General features: G+C 38.2%; 1 protein-coding gene and 1 long non-coding RNA gene across 11 annotated transcripts in view; one reads left to right on the top strand and one right to left on the bottom strand.

The window, feature by feature from the left end:
* The window catches only part of LOC130141856 (ceramide transfer protein-like), a 96383-nt gene that overhangs the window by 25076 nt on the left and 54649 nt on the right, over nt 1-16658 (bottom strand). For 8 of the 10 annotated variants that reach the window (XR_008819202.1, XR_008819200.1, XR_008819204.1 and 5 more), the window contains 8 exons: nt 13051-13143; nt 10988-11074; nt 9928-10020; nt 9246-9320; nt 4969-5064; nt 4249-4381; nt 4071-4141; nt 186-314 (listed from right to left, as the gene is read on the bottom strand). Coding sequence is in view for 6 of the 10 variants with exons in the window: in XM_056323082.1 (XP_056179057.1) it covers nt 186-314; nt 4071-4141; nt 4249-4381; nt 4969-5064; nt 9246-9320; nt 9928-10020; nt 10988-11074; nt 13051-13143 (777 nt within the window). In the remaining 4 variants the exon portion in view is untranslated. The remainder of the gene's footprint in view (nt 1-185; nt 315-4070; nt 4142-4248; nt 4382-4968; nt 5065-9245; nt 9321-9927; nt 10021-10987; nt 11075-13050; nt 13144-16658) is intronic. The other 2 variants (XM_056323081.1, XM_056323080.1) reach the window with 2 other exon arrangements.
* The window catches only part of LOC130141859 (uncharacterized), a 136936-nt gene that overhangs the window by 85221 nt on the left and 35057 nt on the right, over nt 1-16658 (top strand). The gene's annotated exons all lie outside the window — the stretch shown is intronic.

The following is a 16658-nucleotide window of genomic DNA, read 5'->3' as shown; positions in this document are numbered from 1 at the left end:
GGTAAGGAAGCTTTTGGCTCAGAATGTTTCTCAGATCACTATCACCTCATTTAAACAAACTGTATTTTTGCATACATACACACCTCCCCCCCCTTCCCATTATGCTAGTATTGCAAGACCATCACCACATAATAGAAAAATGATATCTTAAAAGCAGAACTTGATAAAATGAAAACAACACTTACAGGAGCACTGTCATGTTCCACAGAGAAATTGCACACAATCCATGTTTCAGGATCATTTTCACTGAATGCTAGTATCTTTCTGATGGCAGACAAATACAGCACATCCCTTTGAGAAGCAGGCCACACCCTCTGCAGAGAAACACCTGAATATAATTTGCAAAACTGGAAAAGCTTAAGTATTTACTATCCTTAGATAAAGGAAAAATCAAACAAGGCAAAACAGGTCAGTCACATTAATTAAGTAAAAAAGTTTCTTCAAGTTAGCAAGGTTCATGCAATTTTCAAAACTGAAACAGAATATAGGTGTTCTACAGATGTGTATTAGGTTATATGGCTATACTTCATTTAAAAAAAAAGAAAAAGGCAAAAGTTGAAGGGCTTTGAAAGGCAGGGAGCCAAGCAATGACTTTTCCAGTAGACAACCAGGAAGAGGCACTACACCTCCCTGTTCTCTCAGCCTCAGGTTTACATTTTAGTTAATCCTTCTAAGCTACAAACTGAACTAGTGGTTAAGTATAAATAGACGCATCTACAGTTATTTTATGGAGACATAAATATAGACAGAAAGCAAGAAATGTTTATAACACATTATTTCAAGAAGCTACTAAAGCAAGACAGATATGGTAAACTGGTACTATCTAAAAGAAAGTTTCAGAAGCTAAGTGCCTGATGAAGTAAAGCTATAAAGAAGCTATTTTCCTGACACTCGGGGGGGGGGGGGGGGGGAGGAAGGAGGAAGAGTCAACCTTTTACCAAAAAGGTGTCTGCTGGTACAGCAGTTTTAAGGTAACCATATTACTAACAAAATTGGAAATGAAGCCAGGATTTGTTTTAATATGAGTATACTAATACTTGGAATAATGCATGATTAAAGATTAATTTTGATACTTCTCTCCAATTTTTCTGAACCTGTTCGATTAGTTACTGGATTATAAGTCAAATCGACATTTTAGTAAAGCTACATCAGAACTGGTTGGGGTGAAAAAACATAATGAAGTTAAAAGAGCAAATGTTGTACCAGCAATTATATGACCTCATAATGCAAATGCACGTCAACTAATTGTGGTTAACAATAGAATCATAGAATCATTTAGGTTGGAAAAGACCTTTGAGATCATCAAGTCCAACCATTAACCCAGGACTGCCAAGTCTACCACTAAAACCATGTCCCTAAGCACCACATCTACATGTTTTTTAAACACCTTCAGGGATGGTGATTCCACCACCTCCCTGGGCAGCCTGTTCCAATGCTTCACCACCCTTTCAGTGAAGAATTTTTTCCTAATATTCAATCTAAACCTCCCTTGACACAACTTGAGTCTCTTTCCTGTTGTCCAATCACTTGGTACTTGGGAGAAGAGACAAACACTCACCTGCCTACAACCTCCTTTCAGGTAGCTGTAGAGAGCAATAATGTCCCCCCAAGTTTCCTCCTCTCCAGACTAAACAACCACAGTTCCCTAAGATGCTCCTCATTTGTACTCTACACCCTTCAACAGCTTTGTTGCCCTTCTCCAGACATGCTCCAGCATCTCAATCTCTTTCTTGTAGTGAGAGGCTCAAAACTGAACACAGTATTTGAGGTGCAGCCTCACCAATGCCAAGTATAGTGGGACAATCACTTCCCTTGCCCTGCTGGCCACACTATTTCAGACACAAGCCAGGATGCTATTGGCCGCCTTGGCCACCTGGGCACACTGTTGGCTCATGTTCATCCAGCCATCAACCAGCACCCCCAGGTCCTTTTCTGCCAGGCAGCTTTCCAGCCACTCTTCCCCAAAGCCTGCAGTATCATGTGGGATTGTTGTGACCCAAGTGCAGGACCCAGCACTTCTCCTTGATGAATCTCATACATTTGGCCTCAGCCCACCAAACCAACCTGTTCCAGATCCCTCTGCAGAGCCTTCCTATCCTCAAGCAGATCAACACTGCCCCCCAACTTGGTGTCATCTGCAGACTTCCGGAGGGTGCACACTCAATCCCCTCATCCAGATTGTTGATAAAGACATTAAACAGGACTTGCCCCAATACTGAGCCTTGGGGAACACCACTTGTGACTGGGTGCCAGATGGATGCAACTCCATTTACTACCACTCTTTGGGCTCGGCTATCCATCCAGCTTTTTACGCAGCATAGAATATACCTGTTGTCCAAGCCATGAGCAGCCAGTTTCTGCAGGATGATGCTGTAGGAAATTATGTCAAAGGCTTTACTAAGGTCCAGGAAGATAACATCCACAGCCTTCCCCTCATCCTTTAGTCGGGTCATCTTGTCATAGAAAGAGATCAGGTAAGTCAAGCAGGACCTGCCTTTCATAAATCCATGCTGGCTGGGCCTCATCACCCAGTCATCCTGCACATGCCATGTGATGGCGCTCAGGATGATCTGCTCCATAACCTTCCCTGGCACCGAGCTCAGGCTGACAGGCCTGTAGTTCCCCAGATCCTCCTTTGTACCCTTCTAGTAGATGGGCATCACATTGGCTAACCTACATCCTCTGAGACCTCTCCAGTTTGCCAGGACTGTTGATAAATGATGGAGAGTAGCATGGCGAGCTCCTCTGCCAGCTCCCTCAGTACCCTCAGTTGGATCCCATCTGAACCCTTAGACTTGTGCACGTCAAAGTAGAGCAGGAAGCTGCTATCCATTTCCTCCTGGACTGTAAGGACCTCATTCTGCTCCTCCTCATCTCTGTCTGCCAGCTCAGGGGGCTGAGTACCCTGAGGATAACTGATGTTGCTATTTAAGACTGAGGCAAAGAAAGCATTAAGTACCTCAGCCTTTTCCTCATCCTTTGTGGCAATGTTCCCCCCTGCATCCAATAAAAGATGAAGATTATCCTTGGCCCTCCTTTTGTTTCAAATGTGTTTGTAAAAACATTCTTTGTTATCTTTTACAGCAGTGGCCAGCCTGAGCTCTAGCTGGTCTTTCGCCTCTCTAATCTTCACCCTGCATAACCCCGTGACATCCTTATAGTCCTCCAGAGCTGCCTGCCCCTTCTTCCAAAGGTGGCAAACTCTCCTTTTTTCCCTGAGTTCCAGCCAAAGCTCTCTGTTCAACCAGGCTGGACTTCTTCCCCACCGGCTCATCTTTGGACGCATAAGGACGGCCTGCTCCTGTGCCTTTAAGACTTCCATCTTGAAGAATGTCCAGCTCTTCCTGGACCCCTTGGCCCTTCAGAACCATCTCCCAAGGGACTGTGTCAATCAGGCTCTTAAACAGGCTAAAGTCAGCCCTCCAGAAGTCCAAAGTGGCAGTTCTGCTGACCTTCTTTACTCCTCAGAGAACTGAAAACTCTATCATCTCGTGATCACTATGCCCAAGACATCCTCCCACCACCACATCACCCATCAGTCCTTCCCAGTTTGTAAACAGCAGGTCCTGCAGGGCATCCCCCCTGGTTGGCTCACTGACCACCTGTGTCAGGAAGTTATCTTCCATACACTCCAGAAACCTCCTAGACTGTTTCCTCTCTGCTGTGTTGTATTTCCAGCAGACATCTGGTAGGTTGAAGTCCCCCACAAGAACAAGGGCTAGCTTGGATTATTGCAACAACAGATATGATACAGTAGTATAGGTTTCCTCCTTGTAGTCAGTGTCAATTTATTGCTTCAGATGACCCTTGCCTCGCTGGCAGTGATATACTTCAGCGATTAAGAGTCCTCGTTTGTTATTACAAGGTCTAGACTGATACACAACTAATTATGCTATCAAGCCAAGTTTGAAAAATTGACAAAGTTGCAGTTTAATAGAGAACTTGTTCTGAACTGTTGTTTTGAATAGTATTTTAAGTTATTAAGATGTTAAAGTATTTCAGAATAGATTAGAACACATATGCCCCAGACTTGTCTCACCAAGGTATGTATACAGGTGAAGTGTTATTACCTTATGCATCTGGTAAATGATGATTGCGTTATCAGCTAAGTTTTCCACAACATGGAAATTTTCAATTGTTGCTAAAAGAAGGGAAAAAATCCATCAGTAAACAAGCCCAAATATTATATCAATGTGATAAGCAACATGCTTGCTGATAACTTGCAAAGCTTAAGAACTGATTCCTTACTTTCCCAGTCATTACGAACATCGACATTCCAGAAGTAGTGGCAAACTTCATGCCCTGTTACCCCTTTAACAGCATGTGTTGCTTTCAAAGGATCTAAAACTATTCCATTCTCTTCTACCTCTCTTCTGTACACCTACGGCCAAATGCAAAGAAAGAAATGCAGAACAGAAATTGTCAAAACTGTTCATGTTTTATTTGTTTAAAATTCCATCAGCTTTGATAAAAACTTACCTAGAAGACTAATACATGAATAATTTGCCATGCTAGTGTTCTCTGGTAACTACCAATGCAGACATTCTTGCATGACACTTCACATTAAAATACCAGCATTTTGAGAATCTCTACTCCAAAAGTGATTAAGCTACCTTATTTATCACTATGCACAAGAATACATACAAGCACAGTGGAGTAGCCAACAGTAACTTGCTACCATGTAACATTTTCATATATTGAATTTACACACCATTTTGATACCAAGTTTTAAGTAGGAGAAAATGAGAAAAAAAAAAAATCTGCAAAGACCAAGCCATTGCAAGTTGCATAAGATTTTGCATGATTAGAAACTGCATGTCTTGAAGAGTCCAGTCCAAACTTAAACAATGCTATTCTCAGAGAAGTTTTAACAGCATAACTTGCTGAGTGAGAGTATTCAAAGAGAATAAAAATATGTCTTCAAAGCATATCATCTTGTATCAATTAAGCAAAACCCCAAAAGCTTACCTTCATTTCTCCTTCTTCTACCACTAGCTGCCAATTGGCATCTCCCCCTACATCTTGCAAGGAATATATCATATGATTTTGTACCATCTCTTCCACCTTTAAGGGAAAAAAATACACATTTTTAAATCATTCCTTCTGTCTTCTTGGGCAGGGGACCATACAAGGATTGGAAGCTACAAGTCAATACTTCAAATCCTGTACAGGAGCTAAACTTGGACAACAGAGCCTTCAATCACAGGATAAGAACAAGCAGATACTTCTGGCCTTTGGAAACAAAAGCCAAAATCTTGATTCAACTTCCAACTTCATTCTTTATGGGTACTTCCCTATCTTCCTTTGCACCTCTAAGCTGTGAGAACTCGCTATTTCTACCTAAGACAGTTTTATTTCAGCATGTAAGAAATTACTTCAGGTATCTCCAAATAGAATTACAATGCATTGTAAGACTTGAAAGCCAATATTCACTGAAGAGCATTTAAGCAGCTGGGGGGGGGGGGGGGGGGGGCACGCAGGGATGACACACAAGCTCTAAAAGTGAATACATATCAAAAGTCACATTGAAACAGCAGAAAGACACACTCATGAGCAAAGCATGCCTATTTTGTTTCATTGGAATCTTTGCACAGTTGCCAGCTAGAAAAACAGAACAGAAATGCTTACATTCCAAAAAGATTACAATGATGCAGTCACTCCACTATTATAAAATATTCATTTAAAGATTACTTAGCTACAGTTGCATGCTTTTCTTAAAGGCCAAATATTCAATGTTTTTGTCAAGCTATGTGAATATCTCATTTTTTTTGTTTCAAATAACATGCATGAAAATTGGATGGTGGAACAGAAAATATATTTTTGTTTGAAATCTACAGTCTTATTTATGTTTCTTTTGTGTCCATCCCCTGCATTTCCAAATCCCACTCTCCCAAATAGAGACACAAAAATGTAAAGTATCTATTGCTGTATAATGTTTACAAGTGCTGAAAACAATTTAATAACTTTTTCCACCTAAAAGGTAGGCAACTACTAAAACTCATCTCAGAAAATAAGCCCATGTAATTGACAGTATTTTCCTGAATTATTAGAAATACCTTTTTTAAAAAGGAAAAGCACTGCAAGTTGGTTAATACAGATTAGTTTAAGTATGCAATCACAAGATTAATAGCCTGAACCTATAAGTGTTTTTTCCACAACTTACACAAATATTTTGTACACACTAGACTTCATAAGCTATAAACCATAACTAAGTAGAAGTATAAAGCAAAATTAAATAATAATTAATGAGCTTTTCCTGATATGATATAGAATTAAAATATGTTATTTACTTTTAATTTCAAGCAGTAATTTTGTTTGTACAACATACTCTTTGGGCAATACACTTAAGGAAGAAAAGTAGTAACTGAATCAAGTTAAAAATCCTCAACATACAACAAAGTCCTTTCAATAGAAATTCTACTTTATCTTATTTTAACTATAGAATTCTCTACAGAAACGCAAATTATCAGTCCAGTTTTGGGGGTTTTCTTTGATTTTTGTCATTTTCTTTTTTTAGTTATAATGAACTATAAACACCTGCAAGATTTGTGTTTCTGCTTTTTAGACAGGCCATCTTTTCCTGCCACTTACTAACAGGTTTCCTACAAAATATTCTTCCAATTATTCTTTTCCAGTGACAGAATGACAGTACAATCCAAATCAGATAAGAATGTGGGCTATTTAATATTCAATTTACTAGCTCAAGGTCACACTTCTTCCAGAAAGGAATCCTCGCCATGCTCCCAACCTTTACCTGCAACACCTTCAAGGTCCCTATCTCTCTTTCCCCCTAGATCCTAATCTATTAAGGACAAAGCTGGCTTTTATAAATTCGTTTTTTATTTTGCTGCTTTTTGCTAAATGCAGAGTGAGGAGGGGAACAGCAAAGAAAGAGGAGGATGAGGCATCCACAGGAGTGTAATCTAAACAATTTAAGGCCTTTGGAATTGTTCATCATTTAGTCTCCTGACTCCCTCTGAAAACTTGAAAAGCATTTTTTAGTTTGGTTCCCTCCCAATAAAGTTTCATTCCTGCTAATACAACATCTCTAAGACAGCTTCCCCATAGGTTTGGGGAAGGAAAGGTATCATCACTGCAGCTTTCAGAGGAGAACGAATGCTGGTTTTCACTAACAAGCAGTTAATTCTACTTGACTAAGTAATTGCAGTGCCTACAACTGCCTTGTGCATAATACCTGTCCAAACCATGATCTAGCTGCTGGTTGCTGTCTGTCAGCCTGCGCTTATTTCAGGTACATTAGGCACAGAGTCAAGATTCACAGCTTCTTTACCACTGGGGAGGCCACACAACCTCTGGGTTCCTGGCAGACTACAGGAATAGTCTGCAGAAACACTTGCAACCTCTATCCCATGCAGCCTCAGCCACATTAAGTGGGCAGCTCTTCAATTAAAAGGTCCTCAGAACAGCTCGATCTATTTTTAAATCTGATAGTCCTTTAAAAGGAGAAAGCAATCTGCAAAACATCTGCAGCGTTTTAAGCCCACAACTTCACACTCAACTTGCAGAGATAAATCAATGCCTTTCTGAAGGCACACTGAAGAACCAGCCTCCCATCAGAACACGTTTACACTTCTCAATCTTAAAAACAAAGCTACAAGTTTCTACTTGATCTTTTACACATACCAAAATTGCCTTGGTGTGAAGTCTAGAAACAAGTCCCATTTATTCTGAATCAAGATACTAGCTTGCCTTTCCAAAAGCCAAATCCTCAGACTGGGGACAGAAGCCAATTTCCTATTAATAAGGTCCCCAGCAGGTTGTCACCAAAAGGTGTGCTGCTTTTCCCTTCATGCTCTCAGCTGTCTTTCACCTGCTTGTTAGTGAACAAGCAATGAAGCCTCAGAGCAGGTGGACTGACTTACTGATCTGGCAAAAGTTTGTTTTAGGGGAAAACATGGGAGAAGAAGGGGGCAGAGGGGAGTAGGTTTCATGTAAGTTAGCAAGATCATCCTTTCTGCAGCAAGTCAGTTAACTTGAAACCACATCCTAAGACACTGGGAGGTAGTAGTTTTTATATAGTATAATCCCTGCAGCTACTGAAAAGAGCAACACCTTGACCCCATAATCCAGTCCATTTGACCCTGATCTTTCACATCAATCTGCATTATTGTGATAAGGACCTGGTCAACCTCAGATTTGTTTTTAAATGGTTAGGTTTTTCAGCCACACTAGTGTTCTGATACTCAGGTTTACCATATGGATTCACAAATGTTTTCACAGGCATAAGAAATGAAAATGAGATGGTTCACATATTTTAGTGACTATGAGTTTCCCTTACATTGAACTGGCCATGTACCCATAGCATGACAGACAACCAATTCTATCTTTGGAATCAAACTTGCCTTATTACTTGATTTCCCCCCTCCTCCCAAACAAAACCAAACTTGAATTACTAATGTGACTACTGGATGGAGTACCAGTAGATGAGCCTATCAGTGTTGTGCAATATGACCTGCGTACTTTTTCCCCTTGTGTTAAGTTCAAATTCCAGAAATTAACTGACTGCAATAGGTCAAGGCAAGTGTTGAGATTTCAGTCCAATAAGCAAGTCCTTAAGTGTTAGGGTTCTGCTCACAAAGCTGGTGGCAAGGTCTGCAGTACATTACTGAAATATGTCACTATGACCACATTCACATATTCAGAATGTCAGACATTTTCTGAAAGATAACTGAATATATTGGAACTCTTCAGTAAAAATTCTCATACCCACAATCTCATTTATTAACAACATATTTTACGACATTTCAGTAATAAAACTGGTTGTAGAGGTAAAAAAGTATAATAGAGAACCTTAACATTTAGTATCTTAATGTTATTACAAGTGGCAAACACATTTTTAAGACAAAATTAAACCTTTGATTTAAAAGCAAGAAAACCTATTCAATTTGAAGCAAAGACCATCTCCAGCCCACACAAAACAGGTGTTATTTTACTACTTTTATTATAAGCATAAATGTACAATTTTCAAGTTATAGGCATTTTTATTAAAGCTACTGAAATTAATCCAACAGTTCCACAAGATTTGGGCCTCTGCACAAGTGATATGCATGCAAGCAGAATGTAAAAAGACAACCATTTAGTATAGGAATAGAGAACTCCTTTTTTTGTCTCAATGTATAGTTTAAAGCAAGCAGTGATTTATATAACAAACCACCCAGGTTCTAGAGAAGAGGATGAAATACAGCAGAGATATGCAACCCCCACTCTACACATTAATACAGTACCTGAGTGCTGAATCTGTGAACATCAGAGGCACTGACTAGATCAATGGAAGACATGGAGGAAGAGTGACTATAGGGCTACCAGAGACAGACAAAGAAAAAACCAAGTAATCAGAACAAAGGCACAACAGAGCATTCAGTACCAACTTACAAGCACAAGATAATGAAGAAAAGGAAAACAAAAGCACCATAAGCAGTAAGCACAGTAGTGAATGCTGATTTCATGCAACTATATGTATTATGCTCCAACAGTGTAGCCCTAAGAGCAGCATGGTGTGTTTCCAGTAACACTAAAAAAGTCAGCTGATCCTAATGCAAGAGACTGGATTTAAAAAAAAAGTATATATATATATTTTAAATTAATTAAATTAATTTTGGTGAATGTATCTTAAAAACACTGAGGTTAGCAAGTTGGGAATGTTTTTTCCTTTAATATAATCTAACTGACCAGCTTGATACAAGTCAAGATATTCTAAATAGATACTGAAATCCATTTGTTTTTTAGCCAAGACAGAAAACACTCCTTCTCCAATTCCAGCTACTTCAATTGAAAAGGAGTAAACCATTGCAAGTTATACTAGAAACACCCCAAAAAAATAAAACAAAATAATCTTACCTATCCATATAAAATATTATATAGAAATATAAGTCATATATAATTCAGAAGAGATGAGAAATATCTTACCTTTTGGACAAATCTATGAGTCCCCACAGCAGAATATGCATCTCCAGAAGGTAAGGATGTTGGCCAGTGTAATCTGACCTTTTCACTTTGGGACTGCAATAAAACAGGTTTAATTATTGGTAGCCAGCTGCTAGCTACTGGGTGGACTATGAAACAGTAAGGTATCTTCAATCTATATAGTGGCTACAACTAATGCTCTCCATGACAGACATGAAGTTGTCATCCTGGAGTTCTCAGGAAGTGAATGGGCCTGAAGACTGAATTACCCATTCATCTCTACTTCAAGGTGTATTTCCAGGTTAAGCAAAATAGATTGGCAGCATTAAGGATGTTGCATCCATGTAGTAAAGTCACTCAAAACTTACTTTCTGCTAACAGACCTCAACATAGATAAACTCTGTTGAGTACTATATGTCCATTAGAAAGTCTCGTAATTCTTAATCAAGTCATTGTATTAACTATATTCATAAGCCTAAAACCTTTTAAGACAAAGGAGGCACCACTCTTATTCCCTCATTTTATACACCACTATATGTTCTCATATTATATATTTCATCACATGTATCTTATCCCTTTTTGATCCTTGTCACTGAAGTGTATTCAAGAAATGAGTTTGAGAAATAGCCAGAATCTACACAATTTTTTAATAAAACCAAACACCAACAGAACGATGTCTTTTCTATTTCACATACTGTTACAGTCAAAAAACTTCAGAGCAATAATTAGGTTTTGAAAAATAGCTGCAGTGTTTGATATAATTATTTTCACAGAGCATCAGTTCCATATAAAGATAAGTTTTATACACTTATTTAGTAATTAGAAAATGGAGACATTCAATTAGCTTAAAACTTATACTATCCTTTTCTATGCAAGCTGTAAAGTCACTTTCTCAAAATTGGTGTTAAGCAATGATATTTAACTGTACAAATATTAAGTAGTGAATTCCGCTTATAAGTGTTAGTATAAAATATCTAGAGTTTCAGGAGATGCACTCCAGGACTACGTCACAGAAGTCTTCCATGAAGTGCCCACCATTAACACATTTTTCAAGTGCCAATACCTGTTCTTCCATTTTATCCTGTCTATCGAGAGCAGCTTCAACAGCATCAAAGAATTCTTCTTCATTAATCAGACTATTAGGACCCTCCTAGAGCATAAGAAACAGAACTAGTTCAAAATTTTGGAAACACAAGCACTCCACTTAATTTTAATATTAGAAATATATATTTATATAATATGCATATAACCGACAGAAGGAAATTTCTTCCATAGACCTCAAATATTTTCACCAATATTCTTAATTACAATTCACATGAAAACCCTATTTGTTAAAGGCAGTTATTTCCTTTAACTACAATTTAGGGGTAGTTCTATAAACAAGAAAAAAAAAACAGGAAATGGAAGGCTAAGTAACAGTGTCAATATGCTTTATCATCAGATTTAGGTTTTAATTAACATATATCTTAAATGTTTACAGTGTGTCAGTAAAGTAAACATACTAACATAACTGTGTAGTTAGACTCCTTCCAAGTATTCCAGTGCCTTAGGGTAGATTTCAGATATGTGCTCAAAGGACAACAAGACAAGACAAAATCCTGGGGATCACTGTTGAAAATTCTTGGAAAGAACAGTTTAACAGTAAACAGCAGGTAGAGATAACTATTAAAAACTTGTGTCCACTAAATAAAATGGTAATTTAAGAAAACTAGGTTTACTGCTTTTATTTTATCGTAAAACAAACTGGTCCAGCAAATTTCAACAACCTACTTTACAACAAGGATATCTGGGAGAAGCAGTTGGATTCATAACCAGGTAGACAAGTCCAAATTCCTATCCATCTTTTTCTTTTACAGTGCCTCAGGCACAACAGAGAACCTAAGCTCAAGTATCTGTTAAATATCCCAACATAGTAGTACTACTTCTCAGGCTATGATTTATAAATAGAAACCTGCTTATCATGGTTTAACCCTGGCTGGCAACTAAGCACCACACAGCCACTCACTCACTCCCCTGTCCTGTTTTCAGCTGGGATGGAGTTCATTTTCTTCTTAGTAGCTAGTACAGTGCTGTGTTTTGGCTCTGATGTGAGAACAATGTCAATAGCACACTGATGGTTTTAGTTGTTGCTGGGCAATGTTTATACTAAGTCAAGGATTTTTCAGGTTTTTAGGCCTTGCCAGTTAGAGGGCTGATGTGTGTCACCCCCCCTTCTCATTTTTCCCCCAGCTTTATATACTCAGCATAATGTTCTATGGTATGGAATATCCCTTTGGCTAGTTCAGGTCAGCTGACCTGGCTGTGTCCCCTCCCAATTTCTTGTGCCCCTCCAGCCTTCTCACTGGCAAGGCCCTAGAAATTGAAAGGTCCTTGACTTAGTATAAACATCACCCAGCAACAACCAAACACATGGATGGCCTATCAGCATTGTTCTCACACCAAATCCAAAACACAGCACTGCACCAGCTACTAAGAAGAAAATTAACTCTATCCCAGCTGAAACCAGGACACTGCTCAATCAACATAAATGAAAGGGTGAAGTTCTTAAAAAGTATGCAAACTGCATTATAGATGCATTAGCTTACATTATTCTTCAGAAAGCAATTTAAGAGCCTTAAAATCTGACTAAACTGAGGAGAAAGCTGCTAAAACATGCAATTTAACAGATGAAGCAGAACCTAAAAATCAATTATCAAACACATTTCATGTGGCAGTGACAAGGTAAAACTCAATTCAAGTTAAACTTCAGATTCTAGGACTGTCTCTGCAGTCAGGGGGGTCATATTTGCATTACATATCTATACAGCCAAGTCATTAAAAAGTAAGGGTACAGAACTTGCATAAACACTATCAAATGTACAAGAAAAATAATAAAAATGTTAGCAGAAATATCGGTTAGTAAAATGCTTTAGACAAAAGCAAAAGAAACCTGAGGTGAAGACAGATTTCTCAAAAAATCAAGGATTTGGATTCTTCATTCAGTTTCAATTTCCAAGGTAGAAAAAGAGAAGTGGCATGAACACGCTTACACAGCCAAAGACCTTGATTTACACACACACTCCTTTGAGAAAAACTTATCTTTAGAAGCCTTAGCATTTTCAAAAATTTCAAAAGCAGAATTTGTACCTCATAGTCTGGCCCTCCAAAGTGGGATTTTTTTTTCAGTTCTGTCACAGCATTTTTGTATGCTTCTTCAATTCTTCTCCTTTTCTCTACCTCCTGTAAAATTAAATGATCATGTATGATCAAGAATGAATTGGCTGATAATAGCCATCACAGCAATAAAAGGAATGACCAGTACAGGGTTTTTCCCCCCCAAATAACAACTGCAAAGCTGCTGATTTTCTGATTTTATTTCAATGCATGCATTATATGTGTCCATATACATGCATATATGATACAAAGCCTGGGGAGCTAGCTACCTTGAGCATACCCTTCTTTAAGTCACATGGAAGAAACTAGATCAGCAAGCAAAATCTGTTATCTAATTTAAGCATAGCTATTCATGGTTTGTTGAGGGTCAGACTTGGTATGTGACAGTTTATATAAACTCCTTGACACAGATGCTTGGGCAGTGATAACAAAGGGTGAAAAGTAAAACTAGTAGAAAGCTAACTTGTTGAATGGGGTGAGATACTAGTGAATCACAGCATGTAAGCTTGTATCTATGATTAGCTGACATAGGAACCACATGAATCATTTTGTGAACTCCATGCAGAGACAAGCATATCTCAACATCATTCTCCCATAATAGATGCAGGACTGTACTAGAGCCACTAATGATGTCTATGTTATAGTATATTTTAAATAAAGTAGTCGTAATGCTGGAATCAGATTAAGCCTAGTATTTCCTTTGCAAATTCTACATACTGCCAAGATATTCCCATACAAAAAGCTATAAAGAGTTCTGAAATTCTTGCAGAATTCAGCTTTATTACATAAGATGTTTCTCTGTTCCCTTTTGGCAAGAGGACACTACACTACTACTTGCATATATGAGTATAATTATTCAGCAATCCAATTTGAACTTTAATAATTCAGTGGAAAACCCTTAACAACACTGAAAGGCTGAGTTTACCAACTGGGAATTTGGCGGCAATGTTCACTCTGGAACACATAATTCCTAATTTCTAAAGAAACTTTTGAAAAATAAAGCAACAGTTTTGATGCAAAACAAAGTATTATAGTTTTCCACAGGAAATTTCTTAGGAAAAAAGCAGCACTTGGATGAAGACAGTATTGCCTTTATCTGTGAATGTAGGTTTTTCCTTCCTGAAACTATCACAAACAGGCAATAACTACTAATAACTTATGTTTCACAAAATTTTGCAAGTTTACCTAATTTGAAAGTAACTGAAGAATCCTGAAGATGCATAAAGCATGGCTTGAGTGTAAGTCATTGAGAGAAAGCATAGAAGTTTTACCAGAACACTTGGAATGAAAAACAAAAACAACACCCAACACCACCTCCCCCTATCCCCATGTTTTCTGTACTTCAATATGCAAATTAGTGATAATTCACATGTGTCAAAAGACAACTCTCCAAACCTGCCAGCTTCTCTTAGCAAAAACATTAAATAAGGCAGAAATTGGGAAATTGTTTGATTGCATAGCAGAAAAATTACTAGTGTATTAAAACTCTGTAAAATTTAATGAGACACTTAAGTTTCACAATTGTGAAAGGTGAACAAAATAAACTACCCAAACATGTTAATCTTAAAAGTAAAATTTAAGATTTGGAAGTTAAGTTTGCACATTAATACCAATTATTAAGACCAAAGGAAACAACAACAGAAAAACGCTGCTGTAGTCAAGACAACAAGAAAAGCATCATCACAAGGATTTTGTTGCAAATAAAACAATGCACCAAATAATAGAGATTAAATCCTTTCCCTGTTTATCCATTTTCTTTTAAAAGTCTATTTTTAAAAAGCATTCAAGAGGCTCATACTGAAAAGTATACTGCACTGGAAAAATAGTGTGTCACGCTCAAGATCTTAACAGCTAAGAATAAAACCTCAAAAGCAAAGCTGTAATTACAATTACCTTTAGATAACATTACAAGCTTTTATATTAATTTTATTCTGGCCATCTGACTGTTTTGGTAACAGAAAGATAATTAAATATAGAATTCCAAAATTACAATCACTAAATGCACTATTTTAGCAGTCTCCTTCAAAATTAAAAGATGTTTTTATAATGATTTCTTGCTTTCAAAGGTTTAAAAATAAAGTTTCCAATCTTGAGAATGTAACAACTTTCATTTATTTAAAAAACAGGATTTCTAGAGAAAGATACTGACTTCATAACACTGTACTCATCTCAAGTGAAACTGTAGTCAGCTCTGGATTCACAGAACGCTCAGGGTTGGAAGGGACCTTGGAGATCATCTAGTCCACCCCCCTGCTAAAGCAGGTTCTCCTAAAGCAGGTTGCACAGAATTGGGTCCAAAGATTCAACAGGTTCTGATGAACTTGAGCTTTTTAATATTAGAAATATTTTAGGACAGCTATAATCTGGACATATATTTGCTTCAGGTTCAGCAGACATAAATCTCTCTTGCATCTTTAGACTAAACTGGCCCTCTACAATATGGAGGCTGTATAGTTTTGTGAAGTAGTAGGACTCTCACTAATCACGTTTGTGCTTTGTTGTCAAGTAAAATGTGGTTCTGAAGCTAGTGGAGTGAGGAGGCTGGAGAGAGGAGGAGAGCGAGTTGGATTACAATGGTACTTATGCTACTTGTAAAACACTCATTGCTTTTAGCCACTGACAGAGATCCTGTTCTTCTTGTGACAAACCTGCACAGCACAGAGCCTGCAGAGTGAATCTGCTGATATACAAAGGACAAACTTGATGCTGAACCTTTCAGTTCTTCTAGCTGGTCTTTTACAGGCACTGAACAGATTAAAAAGAGCTTTAAAACCCTCCCAGCTAGAACAAACACAAATGGCTGCCCATTTCATACAATTTCCCCCTCTAATCTCTCAGAAAAGATATTCTGAACTTTATCATCTCCTAATATTTACTTCCTTTTCAGAGTAACATAAGCATCCAAGAAAACCAAGAGTATAGAGATCAACATCATTCTTCTCCTACACCTATTTATCAGATGACAGAGCAATGTTGTTGGTGGGGTTTTTTTTTGCTCAGGCCCATACTTATAAGAGACTTTTACAGAGCCATGTTTAACCACTAAAACAAGGTAAAAAACCCAAAAGAAGCTCTACAACTTAAGTGGAATAAATAGTGTTAGCAAAGGTCTGAATACAGTAGACTGCTGTCTTTAAATTCTTGTGCAGGGTGTAGGTGTCAAGGTGTTGGTTGTGGGGGGCTGCAGGAATGGCCTCTGGGGAGGAGGAGAAGAACAACCTCCAGGGTAGAGAACATATCTACACTGCAGCCCATGGAGGACCCCATGCTGGAGCAGAGGGATGCAGCGAATGAAGAGACGGGACGCAGCTTGATGCAAGCAAATGTCAATTTATTGTACAGAAGCACGAGGTTTTATACACTTTCAGAAGCTGCGTGTTTTAAACAGATTGGTCCTTGAAGCTAAGCCTTGCATCCTAGGCAATCCCTGATTGGTGGTTAACTACCAGCAATTAACAGCAAGGTGTTACCTTTCCTTGGCGCCATCCCTCTCCCACTCCCCTGTGCTCTGTAAACCTGCCTCATCATGTTAATTGTTGTCTAGACAAGCTCGAGCACATTCCCCTCAGCTAACTGATTGC

Source organism: Falco biarmicus, chromosome W, assembly GCF_023638135.1.
Source record: "Falco biarmicus isolate bFalBia1 chromosome W, bFalBia1.pri, whole genome shotgun sequence".
Classification (NCBI taxonomy): Eukaryota; Metazoa; Chordata; class Aves; order Falconiformes; family Falconidae; genus Falco; species Falco biarmicus.
Note: the sequence above shows the minus strand (reverse complement) of the source record. Positions and strands in the feature narration are given on the sequence as shown.